The sequence below is a fragment of the Callorhinchus milii genome, unplaced genomic scaffold (genome assembly GCF_018977255.1).
Source record: "Callorhinchus milii isolate IMCB2004 unplaced genomic scaffold, IMCB_Cmil_1.0 Scaffold7, whole genome shotgun sequence".
NCBI classification, from domain to species: domain Eukaryota; kingdom Metazoa; phylum Chordata; class Chondrichthyes; order Chimaeriformes; family Callorhinchidae; genus Callorhinchus; species Callorhinchus milii.
The window spans coordinates 21,436,927-21,453,303 of NW_024704748.1; the positions used below are offsets into that span (position 1 = coordinate 21,436,927).

At 40.8% G+C, this 16,377-nt stretch overlaps 1 protein-coding gene across 1 annotated transcript in view; it reads right to left on the reverse strand.

The window, feature by feature from the left end:
- LOC103180430 (inositol polyphosphate-5-phosphatase A) overlaps positions 1-9,121 on the reverse strand; it is a 203,244-nt gene extending 194,123 nt beyond the window's left edge. The window contains exon 1 of the mRNA XM_007896272.2: positions 8,936-9,121. Coding sequence (XP_007894463.1) covers positions 8,936-9,010 — 75 coding nt within the window. The 5' untranslated portion in view covers positions 9,011-9,121. The remainder of the gene's footprint in view (positions 1-8,935) is intronic.
- Between the last annotated feature and the right edge of the window lie 7,256 nt (positions 9,122-16,377).

The window sequence follows — 16,377 nt, forward strand, 5'->3', positions numbered from 1 at the left end:
TGGGCAACATAACGCCCAACATAATTCAGTTATAACCATTTTGTGTCACAACGATCTGTTCATTTCATCCAATAATTTGCTGAAATGAGAAATAATTAGTTGGTTTGTTAATTTTAGCATTTTCTGCCCTTAAAAAAACATTGCTTTACTTCATTTTTTTTCATAGTTTCAGTGTTACACATGCTGACATTTCAGTGACAACCATTTCAGTCCTGTAATTTTTCTGTAGAATGTCAGAAGCAAATTAGCCTTCTGCTTAGTGCTTCACTTCAGCAATGATTAAGTCTACCACTCCTGCTATACAAAGGTTAGCAAATTCATCAGTTTATAATGGGAAGATTGAAAGAGAAGATCCTCAGTTGTTAAGAATGTTCCTTACATTTTGCCTAACCAAAGAATTCTCAAACCACAAACAGGGGTGTCATTTTATTGCTTGGAGGAGACACTTTGGCATGTGAAAAGTTAGAAAAATGTGATTAAAAGTGGTTCTATAGCTATTTCCCTTTCATGTTGTGCCATACATTTTGGTCATTTTCAAATATGGCACTTGAAATTTGTCTATTCATAGTTAATAAGTAGCTGCAAAACATTGAGTGAAAAAGCCTTTAATGAAATGAATGTTTATAGCAATTGCGCAATAGAAAGGTCAAAAATGAGTCTTGTAGATAACCTACATTTTGAAATGTAGAAAACAGGCTCAAGACAAGTGAGGCCTATCCAATAAAACAGATTAGTTCTATATAATCTACCCATTACAAATATTTTAGAAAAATAAACATTTTTAAATGAATTGTAATTAGAAGGTTGTCCCCCTCTCCAACCAATCCAGTGAAGGGCAAGTTTCAGTGGCATTCATTAGCTATTCGAGCAATAACCGCTGCTGTTCAGATGCAGATTACCTATGTACATATATGGAGTAAAATGAGAAAGGATTTGAAAAGGTCATCTTTTGCAGTCATGATAAACTCAATGTAGTATTTCCTGTGTTTTTTGTTTACTTTGCTACAGGGAGGTATTGCATCAGAAGTTGCTGCCCTATCTGCGTAAAAAGAAGCACAGTTACAGCTTCAGATCTTGGCTACACAAAGTTCTGATATCGATGACATGCACATTTACAGTGTTGAATTTTCTCAAACGTTCTGCAGCTTTTACCTACACCAGAAGCTGTACTGTTCTCACATCTCAAGTCAGGTTGTCAAAAGTTACCAAAACATTTCCTCTACCCAAGTACACTCACCACACACAAAAAAAAGTTCCATCTCTAACTTTCCCACATCTTCAGTCATGTGAGCCCATCGCTCAAATATTGTGAAGTTATTTTTCTATTTAGATACATACAGTAGATTCTATATGCATCCCGAGCTCATTGGGGAACCAGCCAAGTGGTTCTTCTCATTGAGGTTCAAGCTGCAAAGAGCAAACATAATGTTTCTGTTGTGATAAGTCAGCTGTGAGGGGCTGGTAATTCTTACCATTGCCCAAAAATTTCAGCCAGTTTTTTTTTAAGAATGAGTTTCTGTTGTTACATCGCTTGCTACTCAAGAGTCTTTTTTTCCCACAGATCCTTTGATAGGGGATTAAGAGATCGCAGTGGTAGTGGGGGAGCAAGGCCATGGAAGGCAAAAATGCTCAGAGTACTACGTAGTCACTGACGCCTTCTTTGGATGAGATGTTAAACTGAGGTCCTGTCTGCCTTTTCAGGTGGATTTTAAAGAACAAATGACGCTATTCACAAGAGAAGGGACTTTCTCCTGGTGTTCTGGCAATCAATCCTCCAGTTAAATCAGTTGTTAAATTCCTAATTGTGTGGTAGGTTGCTGTTTGTAGATTGGCTGCTCAGTTCACATGCAAATGCACAATCAGTGCACATAACAGTAATTATTGTGATGGGATTTTGACATGATAACACGCTATACATGTATTAGTTTTAATTTTACGGGAGCATACCCTGGAATAGATCAGCACACGTTTCATATCATTTCATATTCAAATTTCAAAACCACAGTTTCCGACTTGAAAGCATTTCTGAAATACCAGTATGTTGAAATAAACAAGCCCTCGTGTTTAATATATTTTCTGCCACTTTTTGTATATTTGTGCAACACTTTGAGCAGAAGGGCTTGCAAGAATTTGCCTGTATTATTCAGTAGTTGGTTAGATAGTTTGTCCTCCAGTTGTCCCTCCCTAAGGGATTGTGGGGAAGCACCTGGTCTGTTTGCTGAACCGCCCTGTGACAGAGATTGCTGTACAGGGAATCCCATGTAATAGGACCCATATCTTAGCTCTCTGTGCCAGCGGAACACACTGTGCCACCTGGTATCTGAATATGCTCCAATATAGAGCTAATCTGCTCTATCACGGGAGCAAGTAAAATAAAAACTATGGAACTACACTGCCGCATTAAACCCAACACTGTCTACCATAATAGTCAATACGCTAAAAGTGCACTACATATGTAAATCTGCCTCTGCTTAATTACTTTGCCTCAATTGTGTTCGTGAATTGACTAGCTACATATCGTAGACATATAATAGCTTGTGATTCATTCTCCCAACCTCTCCATCTCACCCACTTTATCTAATCTTCAGGGCTGCCTTATAACCTATCTCTTCGAACGTGCATATGAATACCTTCCACCTAATCATCCCTCTCAGCTCATTGTCTGTACTTTTACAGTAAAGTGCGCCAAGACATTATTCTGTGTGAAGGTTGCTGTGTAAATGTAAATTATCGTTGCTACTTCTTCCACATCTGAACTAACTTGATTATAGGGGTGGATTTAGTCAACTGTGAAGGCCGTACTAGTAACTGTTTGCTCATGCTTTTCTTTTCTTAACATCTTCTATACTATTAACTCCAATCAGTGACCTTTGTAAAATACTTTTTCAACTCGTGAAAATTATTTACGAATTTACAAAGAACCTACAGTACGGAAACAGGGCACTCGACTCAGTCCGTACCGGTGTTTATATTACATACAAGTCTCCACCCACTCCTTTACTCTTGTAAATTATTGTATTCCCCTTCCCTCATGTCTGTCCAGGCAGAGGGCGAAACCTTGGACAAGTTTCTTTACTCCACACAGAGCCTAATAATAATCCCTCCAAAACCCCAAAACAATAATAAAAATTGGTCATTTTCAATCTACGACTGTTTGTGGGACATTGCTGTGTGCAATTGGCTGCCGCGTTCGCCCACAAATATACAGTCAATTCACTTTACAGTGTGTTCTGTGAAGCGCTTTGGGATATCCTCCCGACGTGAAAAGGTCTATATCAAATGCAAGGATTATTATTATTATTATTACTATTATTATTATTATTACTCTTTAGGCAGCAAATTCCACAATCTCATTACCTTCTGCGTGAAATAGTTCACCCTAAATTCTCTTTTTGATTCGCTGGTCTCTATCTTATATTTGCGTCCCTTAGTTACTAACTCGTCAACCAGTGGATCAGCCACTCAATACTCAATTTTATTCATTTCTCTCAGCATAAACACTCTGCAGCAAAGGTTTCTATGTAACCTGAGTGGTATCCTACACACTGCCTTAAGCAACACTATTGAACTTACTGGGCATACAGTTCAATTTGTGTTTACTGTAACTGCTGTATTTCCTACCTAATTAAAATTGTTTCCACTTATGTGATCTCAAAAGTTTTAGAAATGAATTAATGTAATAAGGAGAAACAAACGTTGCAATGAATACACACAATTCAGTTTCCACTATTTTTCCCAGACATAAAAATACAATGTATCATTGCCACTATCCTCATCTCTTCCCACTAAATGCTCATCATCACCAAATCTCGACCTGGGTAAGCAGACAGGCTCCGTTGCAAAACTCATGTGGAAGAATGGATTGTCGGCGGGACCCATCCAAAAACAGATAAAGGTGGAATGAATGACTGCTGGAATCAACAGCTCCTAACTGACTAAGCGCAGGTGGTAAGCAGTGGCGGAAGCCCTAGAAGAGACATGAACCAAGGATGACATCCAATAAATAATGTGCTGGCTATTTACTTATTGCAAAAGATACAAAGATTCAAAGCAATTTAAACAAAACAGTAACCAACAGTGATGGAAACTGGAATCCTGCCTGCGTTCAGTTTCATCATAACTAAACAAGTGTTTTGAATAAAGTAACATTAACATTAATCATATTGACAAAATATATCATCCTGATTATACACGTAACCCTATAAACTCAGTCACACCAGAGCTCAAACAATTGGATTGAAAAATTATACATGTTGAAACAAATCATCAAGGAACATAACTGATGCATTTTGATTTCAATGTTGACATGCTAAAATCAATAGTCTGAAAATTCTTATTAAACTTTTCAATAGATCCTCAACTCAACTTAGAAAGGAAAATTCCACTCGGTTCTAGACTTCGAATTTTTTCTCATCATTTCAGGGCATACATTTAGATTTATAGAAAACTGTCTTCATAATCAGACTGGATGTAAGAACTGTCCAAAATTAGCGTTCTCTGAAATGCTAAGAAGAAACATCTAAGTTTAGATCCAGGTGGAATGTTTATCCCCAGATGACGGAAGGTGACCAGATAATTCATACTGAATTAGTTTAGTGGCAAATATTTGGTGTAGTCTACCCAATAAGGCAGTGGAGGTAGAATGTGTCAGAAGCTTCAAAGGAAATTAAAAATAACAATTTGTTGAAGAAATTGTTTGAGCGCTAGGAGAAAGACAGAAGTGTAGGAATTTTTAACTTGGAAACCAGACAATTGCATTGTAATGGTCTTCTGATCCACAGATTTCAGGATCATATTGCACACTAAAAGGTAATTGGGTCACTTTCTCTTGGGCGTGCTCTTATTCACTAGTGCTTGCCCATCTTGCTATTGTACAGAATGTGACATTAGGCAATATGACATTTATCCAATATACCACACAAGGACACCAAATGGTTTTCAGACTCTGCACATACTATTTCCAAATAAGAAGCATTTCAAGGAGCAAAGCACCAAAATGATCACTTTATGGTACTTTAAAAAAGCCTCACAGTATTAAATGACTGCTTCAATATTAGTATTTAACTTTACATGTTCATACTCTGTAAATCACAGGTTATTTGAATATTGGAAACAGTTTAGACTGATTAGATTGATGATATGTCTTTTATGTGCAACGTGACTACAGAAACTCATTCCACTGCCTGGAGATATGAATACTGGAGCTTTTCAACCCTTCGTTTTGACCGTGCTTTCAGCCGCCCTCCTACCTCTCTGTCCTCCCTCACCCCACCCTGTCCCCCCACCACACTCTCAGGTCCTGATCCCCGACTGTTCAGCGCCTTGGGACATCCTCCCAATATGAAAGGTGCTTTAAAAATGTAATTTTGTTTTTTTTGTTGTTGCAGAGTAGTAAGGTACTATACTCAAATGTGCAAATAGACACTAGAGTGGGAAATATTTGCTGTTTAGCTTAAAAAATAAAACAGCAAGGACATTTGGTGAAATATCCAGAGTGAGCCAACAGTACGCTGTACACATATGGCTGCAAAGATACACGTGTATTCCTGCATTCTGTGAGCAGGTACAGTACGTTAATAAAGGGAAGCCAGAACATTTCAATACTCTGAGAATGTAAGATTCCTGGCAAAGGGAGGACACTATACCTCGCATGTTAACGTTTCAACTGTGTTTTTACACAATTCCCTTAAAAAATAGTACAGATAAGCAGAAATCCACTTCTCCCTTTCTAACAAGGTTGGATTTATCTTGCCATTGAGAAGTTTAGCTTGTGGCATACAATGGGAGAGGAGGACATACTTTGACATAAGATTCAAAGCATCATCAAACAAATGTTTTTTTTTCTTTTTAGGGAACAATGCTTTCGAATAATAAAGAATATAGTCTGATTCTGTATCGTCCAACAACTCAGTTGTACAACCTGTTCATTGTCATGCTAAACACATCTACAAAATATACATTGCTCTTGTTTGAGGGGTGTTACTCTAGATCAACAGACTTTTATAAACATAAGCCTATCAAGTACTGATATAATTTCAGCATTCCTTCAGCTAAGATCCACCCTTACTTTCTGTTCTGTGTTTTTCTGTTAAAAGCTAGAAAGTAGACACACATGTCGGGTCTGGCCTCCTCCTTGTCCCCGAGTCCTCCGCTCCACTCTCGGCGGCTGTGCCTTCAGCCACTGTGCCCCGAGGCTCTGGAACTCCCTTCCTCACTCCCTTCATCTCGCTCCCTCCCTTCCCAATTTCAGGTCTCTGCTGAAGACCTTTCTTTTCGACTGCGCCTTTGGTCACCTTCCCACCCCTCCCCCTGACTCGGCCCCGGGATCCGTCACTGTGAAGCGCTCTGAGACGCCGTCCAGCGTGGAGGGCGCTATATAAATCCAAGTTGTTGTTGTTATTAATTTGTAGCAATTCCAGAACATGTATATACACAATGTATATATACAGGCAGGGCGAAACATTGGGTAAGTTTCCTTACTCCACACGCTTCTGTTTACCTGCCAGTGAGTAGCAACTCAGTTGTTAGTCAATTGGTGGATCACTTTTCTGGGGTAATAATGCCTTCAAAAAAATGTGGCCACTTAATCCCCGACTGTTTGTGGGACACTGCTGACTGCAATTGCCTGCCGCGTTTCTCCCACAAAATACACAGTCAATTGACTTTACCGTATATTCTGTGAAGTGCTTTGAGACGTCTCGAAGACGTGATAAGGCGCTATATCAAATGCGACGATTATTATTATTATATATACACACCGTGTACAATACATATATTTCCAGCTTTGGTGACAAAATACTGTAGCTCAGTGGTTAGAGCACTCGCTTTGCAAGTGAGAGACCTGAGTTCAATTCCAGGCAGAGGGCGAAACCTTGGGCAAGTTTCCTTACTCCACACAGAGCCTAATAATAATCCCTCCAAAACCAAAAACAATAATAAATTGGTCATTTTCAATCTACGACTGTTTGTGGGACATTGCTGTGCGCAATTGGCTGCCGCGTTCGCCCACAAATATACAGTCAATTCACTTTACAGTGTGTTCTGTGAAGCGCTTTGGGACGTCCTCCCGACGTGAAAAGCGCTATATCAAATGCAAGGATTATTATTATTATTATTATAAAGGCGATGTGCTCCTTCGATGCAGTCTGCAACAGCTTACTTTACAAACACAACTCGCTCGAGCTTGTGACAAATAGGGTTGTCTCCTAAGGAAATAAGACTTTAAGTCGCTGTAGATGGTTCTGCAAACAGCCGATATAGAAAATACAGACTGGTGGGTGTAAATAGCTGTGAGATTCACACCTGGGAGGGTCTGTTACACTGGAGCAAGAACCAACCAGTGTCAAATCGTCAGCCCCAAACTCCTTGTGCACTTTTAACCAGGTCGACAGGAGAAAGGAGTCAGTCTCGCCGAGGAATATAAAGGCACCGACTGATCAGACTGTACAAACCTAAAACAACCTGAAATGAACACACGCCGCCTCCTGCACATTGCACATCGCTGCACTGTTCGGAATGAAGTGCAGAGGTCTGACACACACACACACACACACAATACACAAACACACACAAAACACACACAACACACACACACAACACACACACACACACACACACAACACACACACACACAACAACACACACACACAAAACACACAATACACACAACACACACACACACAACACACACACACAAACACAACACACACACACAAAACACACACACACACAACACACACAACACACACACACACACCACAACACAAGCCACAAGTGTGACTGTTGTACATGTTCGGAAAGTCTTTGTGGAATTGGCTTTTTTCCCCCCCACACACACAAAAAAAAGACTTTGACAAGTGACAACGGCGACGCCAGCAATATCACTGGGTAATAAAAAAAAGTGATGCCTTTTTTATTGTGGTGCACCAGGGGAGGGACACACACACACACACTCTGCACAAAAGGCAGACTGACTGCTGACTGACTGACGGTGGGGTGTGGGGGGAACAGGAGACAAGTGGCCGATCTGCAGAGCAGAGCCCGACCTTCAAACCCCTCAATTCCGGGACATAACGAAGGAGAGAGAGAGACACACACAGAGACACACACACACACACACACAGAGACACACACACACACACACAGACACACACACACACACAGATACACAGACACACACACACACACACACACAGACACACACACAGAAATACAGAGAGGCGCACACACAGAGAGACACACACAGAGACACACACACACACACAGAGATACAGAGAGAGACACACACGGAGATACAGAGAGAGACACACACACACAGAGACACACACACAGAGAGACACACACACAGAGATACAGAGAGAGACACACACACACACACAGAGATACAGAGAGACACACACACACACAGAGAGACACAGACACAGAGAGACACACACACAGAGACACATACACGAGACACAAGAGACACACATAGATACAGAGAGAGAGAGACACACACACATATACACTGAGACACAGAGAGAGAGAAAGAGACACTCACACAGACACACACACACACACGAGAGCCACAGACACATAGAGAGATAGAAAGAGAGAGACACAGACACACACACAGACACAGACACACACAGAGAAACCCGTCAGCCTCTGGATCCCTGGGCCTGTAACTACAATGTATCCAATCAATACTCGGGGCTGCAGTGTCCAGTGGCGGAGCTGTGACCAACACATCGCTTTTTTTAAAAAAAAAGTCAATAAAATGAATAAAAAGGAATCAATCACAACAAAACCAACCAACAAACAGGAGGAGGAGAGGGGGGTGTGGGGGTGTGGGGGTGTGGGGGGGTGTGGGGGGGAGAGAAACATCAACACCCAAATGGGTTATTATTATTATTTTTTTCAAAAATAAACAAACAATGATAAATAACAGACTCACATCTTCAAACAGGGATCCAACGTTGGCGGTGACCAACAGAACTCCAGTGCCCTGAGCCGCCGTCTTCACCGCCATAATCTTCAGATCTAAAAGCAACACCTTGTGTGCGTTTGTAGATCAGTAAAAGGCTTCTCCTCCCCCAGACTCTGTCTGTCTGTCCCTCTCTCTCTGTCTGTCTGTCTGTCTGTCCCTCTCTCTCTGTCTGTCTGTCCCTCTCTGTGTCTGTCTGTCCCTCCCTCTCTGTCTGTCTGTCTGTCTGTCCCTCTCTGTGTCTGTCTGTCTGTCCCTCTCTCTGTCTGTCTGTCTCCTCTCTGTCTGTCTGTCTGTCCCTCTCTGTCTGTCTGTCTGTCTGTCCCTCTCTGTGTCTGTCTGTCTCTCTCTCTGTCTGTCTGTCTGTCCCTCTCTGTGTCTGTCTGTCTGTCCCTCTCTGTGTCTGTCTGTCTGTCCCTCTCTCTGTCTGTCTGTCTGTCCCTCTCTGTCTGTCTGTCTGTCGCTCTCTCTGTGTCTGTCTGTCGCTCTCTCTCTGTGTCTGTCTGTCGCTCTCTCTGTGTCTGTTGGTCGCTCTCTCTTGTGTCTGTCTGTCGCTCTCTCTGTGTCTGTCTGTCCCTCTCTCTGTGTCTGTCTGTCCCTCTCTCTGTGTCTGTCTGTCTGTCTGTCTGTCTGTCGGCTCCGACCGACCCTCAAGCAATGTTCTGGACACAGTTTATCGCACACACTCTGCGGTCAGACTCTGCTCTCCCACTCGATCCGCTCCTGAGGCTCCTTCATTCATTCACACACTCTCTCTCTCTCTCTCCCACTCTCTCTCTCTCTCTCTCTCTCTCTCCCTCCTGCTCTCCCCCACCCCCCCCTCCCTCCCTCCCTCCCTCCCTCTCTCCCTCTCCCTCCCTCTCTCTCTCCTTCCCTAACCTCTTCACTTGGGATCTTCGCTGCTGTGGCTGTTCTTGTTGTTATTACCGCTGCGTTTGATCATCATCAGCAACAACAACATCTTCTGCTCCGGAACACACACTCACTCTCACACTCTCACACTCACTCACAAGACAACACACGACCACCCTCTCTCTCTCTCTCTCTCTCTCCCCCCCCCTCCCCCCCCCCACCCCCTCCCAGATCCCCCCTTTTTTTCCTTCACACCCACAAAAGTTTTCTTTCTTCTGCTCTCTTTAAAACAAGGCGATCACTTTGTTTCCAAACATTGCTCCCAGGCTCTGCCCCCAGTTGAATGCTCTTTGCCTCTGGCTCACAGGCTGTCGCCCAGGAAACATTGCGTGGAATTGACTCGTCGTAATAAGGCATTGAATGTGTTTTTTTTACACACACACACACATACACACACATACACACACTGTCCTGACGTCAGTTACCAGATGAAAAGATCCTGCTCTTAAAAAGGTAACGTCTGATTGGAAACGGGGCCCACAGGCACTGGGCTGATTTAAAAGGGGCGGGTGGGGTGGAGAGGGGGGTGAGGGGGGAGAGATCAGAGAGACAGAGAGAGAGAGAGAGAGAGCAGCAAATGCATTAACGCTACCAGCCTCAGTTCTGCATTAGATAATAATAATAATAATAATAATAATAATCCTTGCATTTGATATAGCGCTTTTCACGTCGGGAGGACGTCCCAAAGCGCTTCACAGAACACACTGTAAAGTGAATTGACTGTATATTTGTGGGCGAACGCGGCAGCCAATTGCGCACAGCGATGTCCCACAAACAGTCGTAGATTGAAAATGACCAATTTATTATTGTTTTTGGTTTTGGAGGGATTCCCTTGCAGTGCCTGTATCTACTGTACAGGGTGACCCCCCCCCCCCCCCCCCCACCTACCCCCCACACACCACACACCCAAAAAAAAAATTATTGCTATCTATTACCCTGTTGTCTGAAAGCAAAAACCCAGACCCGCAAATATCCTGGTGACTGTGTAAGACTGATTATTGCACCCTGTAAATGGTATCACAACTTTTTTGCTCACCCTCAAACCTGCGGCAGGAAGCGAAGGCGAATAATGCAATACTCCCTCGGAAAGGTTCATTAAATAAATGTAAACAGACGGAAATGTTTAAACCTCACGCCACAGCTTTACATTCTTTCTGCTGAAATGCAGAAATGCTGAATGGCCGGGGCACGGGTCTGGGACCCAAGAAAGCCTTTCAGCTGTTTGTTCATTGTCCCTCAGATTAACTCAATAAAATCATTCAAGAACCAGAAAATTATGAATGAAGTTTTTAAACCAGACTGGGGAGGGGAGGAAGGCAGGTGATCTCTTCCTTTATCAGTGGAGAGAGAGAGCGAGACCCATGCTTCACTGTGAAAATAATACTGTATTTTTTTTCAACAAAAAAAAGGTTCATTTATATCTAAATAATTAAATGCACTTAGTTTTCTTGCATTGCGTACAACGTCTTGTTCCAGGAGACGTTACTTCTGGTTTGGTTTCGTTTTCGAACTCAAACTGGCTGAGCAGTGAAATGTCACCAGTGATGTTCAATTGACTACAAAGCAATTTCACGCCAAGCTTTTCCCTGGCTGCAAAATAACATCGCCCTTAATATATCTAATCGGGTGGATGTGTTCGAAGTAAAATGGATCAAGTGGTCATACAAGGAAAATGTCCACAGTGATAACTCGGTGGCGAGTTTCAGTGATGTGAAGCTGCTGGAGAGTTAGAAACTGGTACACAATGTCAGTGCTTTGGGCACCTATTGCTTTACACAGGCTTCCCCTCTCTCTCTCTCTCTCTATATATATATATCTCTGGACCACTAAGAAACAAAGTAGATTGAGTGCGACAACTATATGTGTTCCCAGGCTTCTGTCAATGATGTTCTTAAAAGTGCTCTACAACAGGCTGAAGTGACTCCCCCTCCTCACATCTTCACATCTTCTAGACGTCTCAAAAGCGCTTCAGAGAATATACTGTAAAGTGAATTGACTATATTTGTGGGCGAAACGAGGCAGCCAATTGCGCACAGCAGTGTCCCACAAACAGTTGTGGATTGAGTGACCAAATTGTTATTGGTTTTTTTTCTTGAGGGATTATTATCAGGCATGTATCAAGTCTCAGTTTGTGGCTTGAACCTGACCCAGAGACTATTGCTATGATTCTTTCAGGTCAATCTATATTTAATTTCTTGCAAAAAAATTCTACGTATTTCTTTCATGCAACTGGTCAGGGTTTCAGGGTTTGGAGGAAATTGTTGTAATGCTCTTTCTGGGAGGAAGTGGTTGCAATGATCTTGAGGAAATTTCTCTGATCGTTCTTTGAGGAGGAAGTGGTTGTGATCTCCTTCCTGTATGAATTAAATAATAATTTTACAAAAAAAACTTGCATTTGATCTGGCGCTTCTTGCATCAGGAGAATGTCTCAAAGTGTTTCACAGGATTTTACTGTACAGTGTAGTGACTGTATTTGTTGGCAAATTTAGTTGGGATACTGGCTGAAGAAGTGGCTCATTTATGCTCATTCTCATAAGCGCTCCAAGACACTATGTGAAGGGCTCAATATAAATGCAAGTTGTTGTTTGTTGTTTATTGGCGGAGCTAGTATACCCTTGAGGAAGTAGTTATAATCTTATTTCTGGAAGTTGTGCTGGCTTCCAAAACAAAACGTCAGGTTGCACATGTCTGGTGAATTGACTCATTGCTCCTCAGTAAATTTGATTTCAATTTAGTTTTATTATCATTCTTCCAGAGGACAGCTAATTGGTTTCAAACAGCATTTAGTTAACTTAGAAAAGTCTTGAGTCGGTTAAAAAAAAAGCAGATTCATGCTCTTGTCAGGCGCAGGAGGACATGGATGTGTCCATGAAGATACCAATCTCAAAGGTTTTGTTCAGGAAATGCCAAGTGGAAATGAAGCATTTTCCGCACAGACACAAAGGAGTCCTGTAGCTCAGTGATTGGAGCACTCGCCTTGCAAGCGAGACACCTGGGTTCAATTCCAGGCAGGGGGAAACCTTGGGCAAGTTTCCTTACTCCACACAACTGATAATAATCCCTCCAAAACAAAACAATATTAAATTGTTCATTTTCAATCCACAACTGTTTGTGGGACATTGCTGTGCGCAATTGGCTGCCGCGTTTCGCCCACAAATATACAGTCAATTCACTTTACAACATATTCTGTGAAGCGCTTTGAGACGTCGAGAAGACGTGAAAAGCGTTATATCAAATGCAAGGATTATTATTATTATTATTATGGATCTGACATGCCAATGCGTTGCAAAAGGAGAATTGCATTGTAGGAAGTCACGTTCTTCAATGCAGACACCAAGATTGTACCTGCCTGTTCAAGTGGACATTAAAATTGTGGTTGTACCTGTATATATGACACTATTTATATATGTATATATGAAAAGAAAGAAAAAAATAAAAAAAGACGTCTAGAAGACATGAAAAGCACTATATCAAATGCAAGGATTATTGTTATTATTTGGAAAGGAGTTTCTCCCAATGTACCAGCCAACAATGTTACAGATAAATCGGTCAACAAGCACAGAAGTTGCTTCCAAATAAATCGGTCATTCACTTGGGTGGCTGTTTACAGGATCATGTTGTGTGCAAAATAACTGAATATTTGGGTACAAATACACAGTCTCCGCATTTCAAAGCAATTGCCTGAGATATTGACATGTTGTCATGTTATTTGCCATCATATATTCAAAGATTATTAACAAATGTGGGAAATCCATGCCAGAAAGAAAAAAAATGAAATTGAAGATAAAATTGAATTTGTTTGCACCACGTTGATCAGTAATAAAGCAGCACAGGGTTTTCTTTTGATAGCTTTGCTATGACTAACTTGATTACAAGGTGTAGACATGAGCTTCGAGGGTGATGTAGGCCATAATAGGTGTATAATGGAAATTATACTTTTAAAATTTGCATTCTCTTCTACTGAAGGGCTTGGTAACCATGAACTACATTACTGATGAACTAAATGTGACTCAGAATTATGTTCTGTAACAATAGGCCAGCCATGGGATATGATAAATATTGCTACTGATTAAATGCGGCGTAGACTAATGGAATGAAAGAATACTCTTTCCCACAAGTTTGGTTTGGGTGAAGAAGCCATTAGCCCATCTGTTTTTAAAGGATTCTGCTGACTTCAGGGGTCCAACAACTTTGTAGGGAAGGCAACAGAATGAAACTGAAAAGTGTCCCTGAATCAAAAAATCATACGCAGAAAAATCATAGGCAAATGGGTGGAGTAAATGTGAAAATGCCACACTGATGTTTCTGGGATTCACTTTCGGACCAGAGTAGAGGAAGGAACCTGGTTGAACCAGACTCATATTGTATCCAACTGGAGTGCAAAATACTGGAACTGGGCACCCAAACAGGAAGGAAATTTCATTTCTCAGTAAAACCTGTCAAATTGAGAGTGCAAAATGCACTAAAACCCCATACATTCAAACCTAACTACAGTACATTTGTGTAGCTCACAATCCTCATCAGAACTCATCAATTGCGCAAATGAGTGTGCGAAGGATTCCCATGAACAGAATACAAATATTAAACACTATACATTCTACCTGCATCACAAGAACTTTAATATTTCAGTTTCTTTTTCTAAAGCTTTTTTGGGTTCAGTATTTTAAATATTGAACCTATTGGTTACTTGTGAAAACATTTTTTTAAAAAAGTATCATAACAGTTAGTGTGACCTTACAGAGACCGTGGTAAGATTATTTGGGATATACACAACACTGAATATAAATAAGCAAGTTGTTATATTAGTACCATGAAGGTTGGAAAATGTAACGTTTCTTTAAGAGTACTGTACAGCGCTCAGTCTGAACTGGAGACAATAATTTGGCACAATTCCCTGCAGTGAAGGGAATTGTGCAAATTGCTGCCAGAAATGAGATGAGACTGAAATAGTCTTTCCCAGACAAACAACAAGACTGTGAAAGACAAGGCAAAACACAAGTCACCTTTGGCTATTCACCTCCAAGTTTCTTGGACTAGTAGAGTTGTAACACAAAGTACAGGATAAGAACATAAAGAAACTACTGTGCATTTTAACTGGAGGGTAGATATTACATCAATGCTATAGTGATACTGCAGCACTCTCAATGATAATGTTAATTTCCTTGGTACTATTTTCCCCTCGACACCTAGAATAAAAAGAGCACACAGGCTTGGGTTAAGTAGTACTGTAGATTGTTCATTTACTCAAGGGTATGACCTGGGTAATTCAATTGGATCTGTAGCACAAGGGAATACAAACAGGATACATTCAATTTGATTCATAGATTGAAGCTTGAAAAGATGAAAGTCAGAACCCATCTTCTTCTGCAAACATAATGATGGAAACATAATGTGAGTGCTGGAAGGAAAGAAAGTACAAGATGAGCAAGGAGTAAAAGTGCAATTACAATGATTAGGCTGTGGTCAATGTCTGCTATCATCAAATACTAAAATTCGCCTTTTTATCCATATTACTGAGAACACAGGTGAAAGAAAGGCCAAGGCCTGTTATGCAATGCGTCGGCAATGTAGCAGAGAAAAGTTGAAAAGATGCTAGATGGCAAACTGGAAAACATTGCAACTGACGATTAACTCTATTCCATAGCTGGTTATTTAAAGTTAAATTGCTAACCATATATGACCACTATCTCCAGAGCCGGAATGATATCAACTAATAAATATTTTAGCATAAATATAAAGTGAAGTGCCATGTTCACATATAGGCAGCATTTTTTAAGGTCCTTGGGTGTATCAATAGTGTCTTTCCCACTCCCTCCACCGCCACTCGAGAATGTTCTCTCCCAATAGCAACATAACAAACTATGGAAGCCAGTATTGACTGTATCGATGTATTTATATTGCCATGTCAAATATTCAGCTGCCTTATCAGAAGCAGAACTCTAGAAAAAAAATCCCATATGCTCAAATCCAATTTATACTCTTCATTTTGCCACTAAAATCAGAACAATAGCCACAAAGTGAATAGTAGAACTATAGTATAAAGTCCCTAGAAATACGCAGTTTACATATGAAAGTTATGCCTTGGTTTTGTGTTTTTGAATATATAACTCAGTTCTACATTAGATTTTCAATACCAAACGTAAAAGTATGAATTTCAGCAATTAGAAAACATATAAAAAATTGTTCAGCATTTTGCATGTTTTCCATAAAACTAGGGCAAAGACAAGGTCAGGGTTAGTTTCCTGACAATCTCACTGCAGTTCACTTTGAAACAAAAATGTCCAGCAATGTAACGAATGAGTTAAAGGAACAATCCGAGGAACAACTGAAGACACGATCAGTGTAACAGAGGAACCTGAAAAAACCTAAAAGCTTTAGAATATACAATGTTTTAAAATGGAACCAATATTTATTCAAGCTTTTAAAAGTCAGCCCTTTGTAATTAACACAGCTCTTATATTTTGCTACAACTGCATTAAATTATTTGCGAATAAAAAACA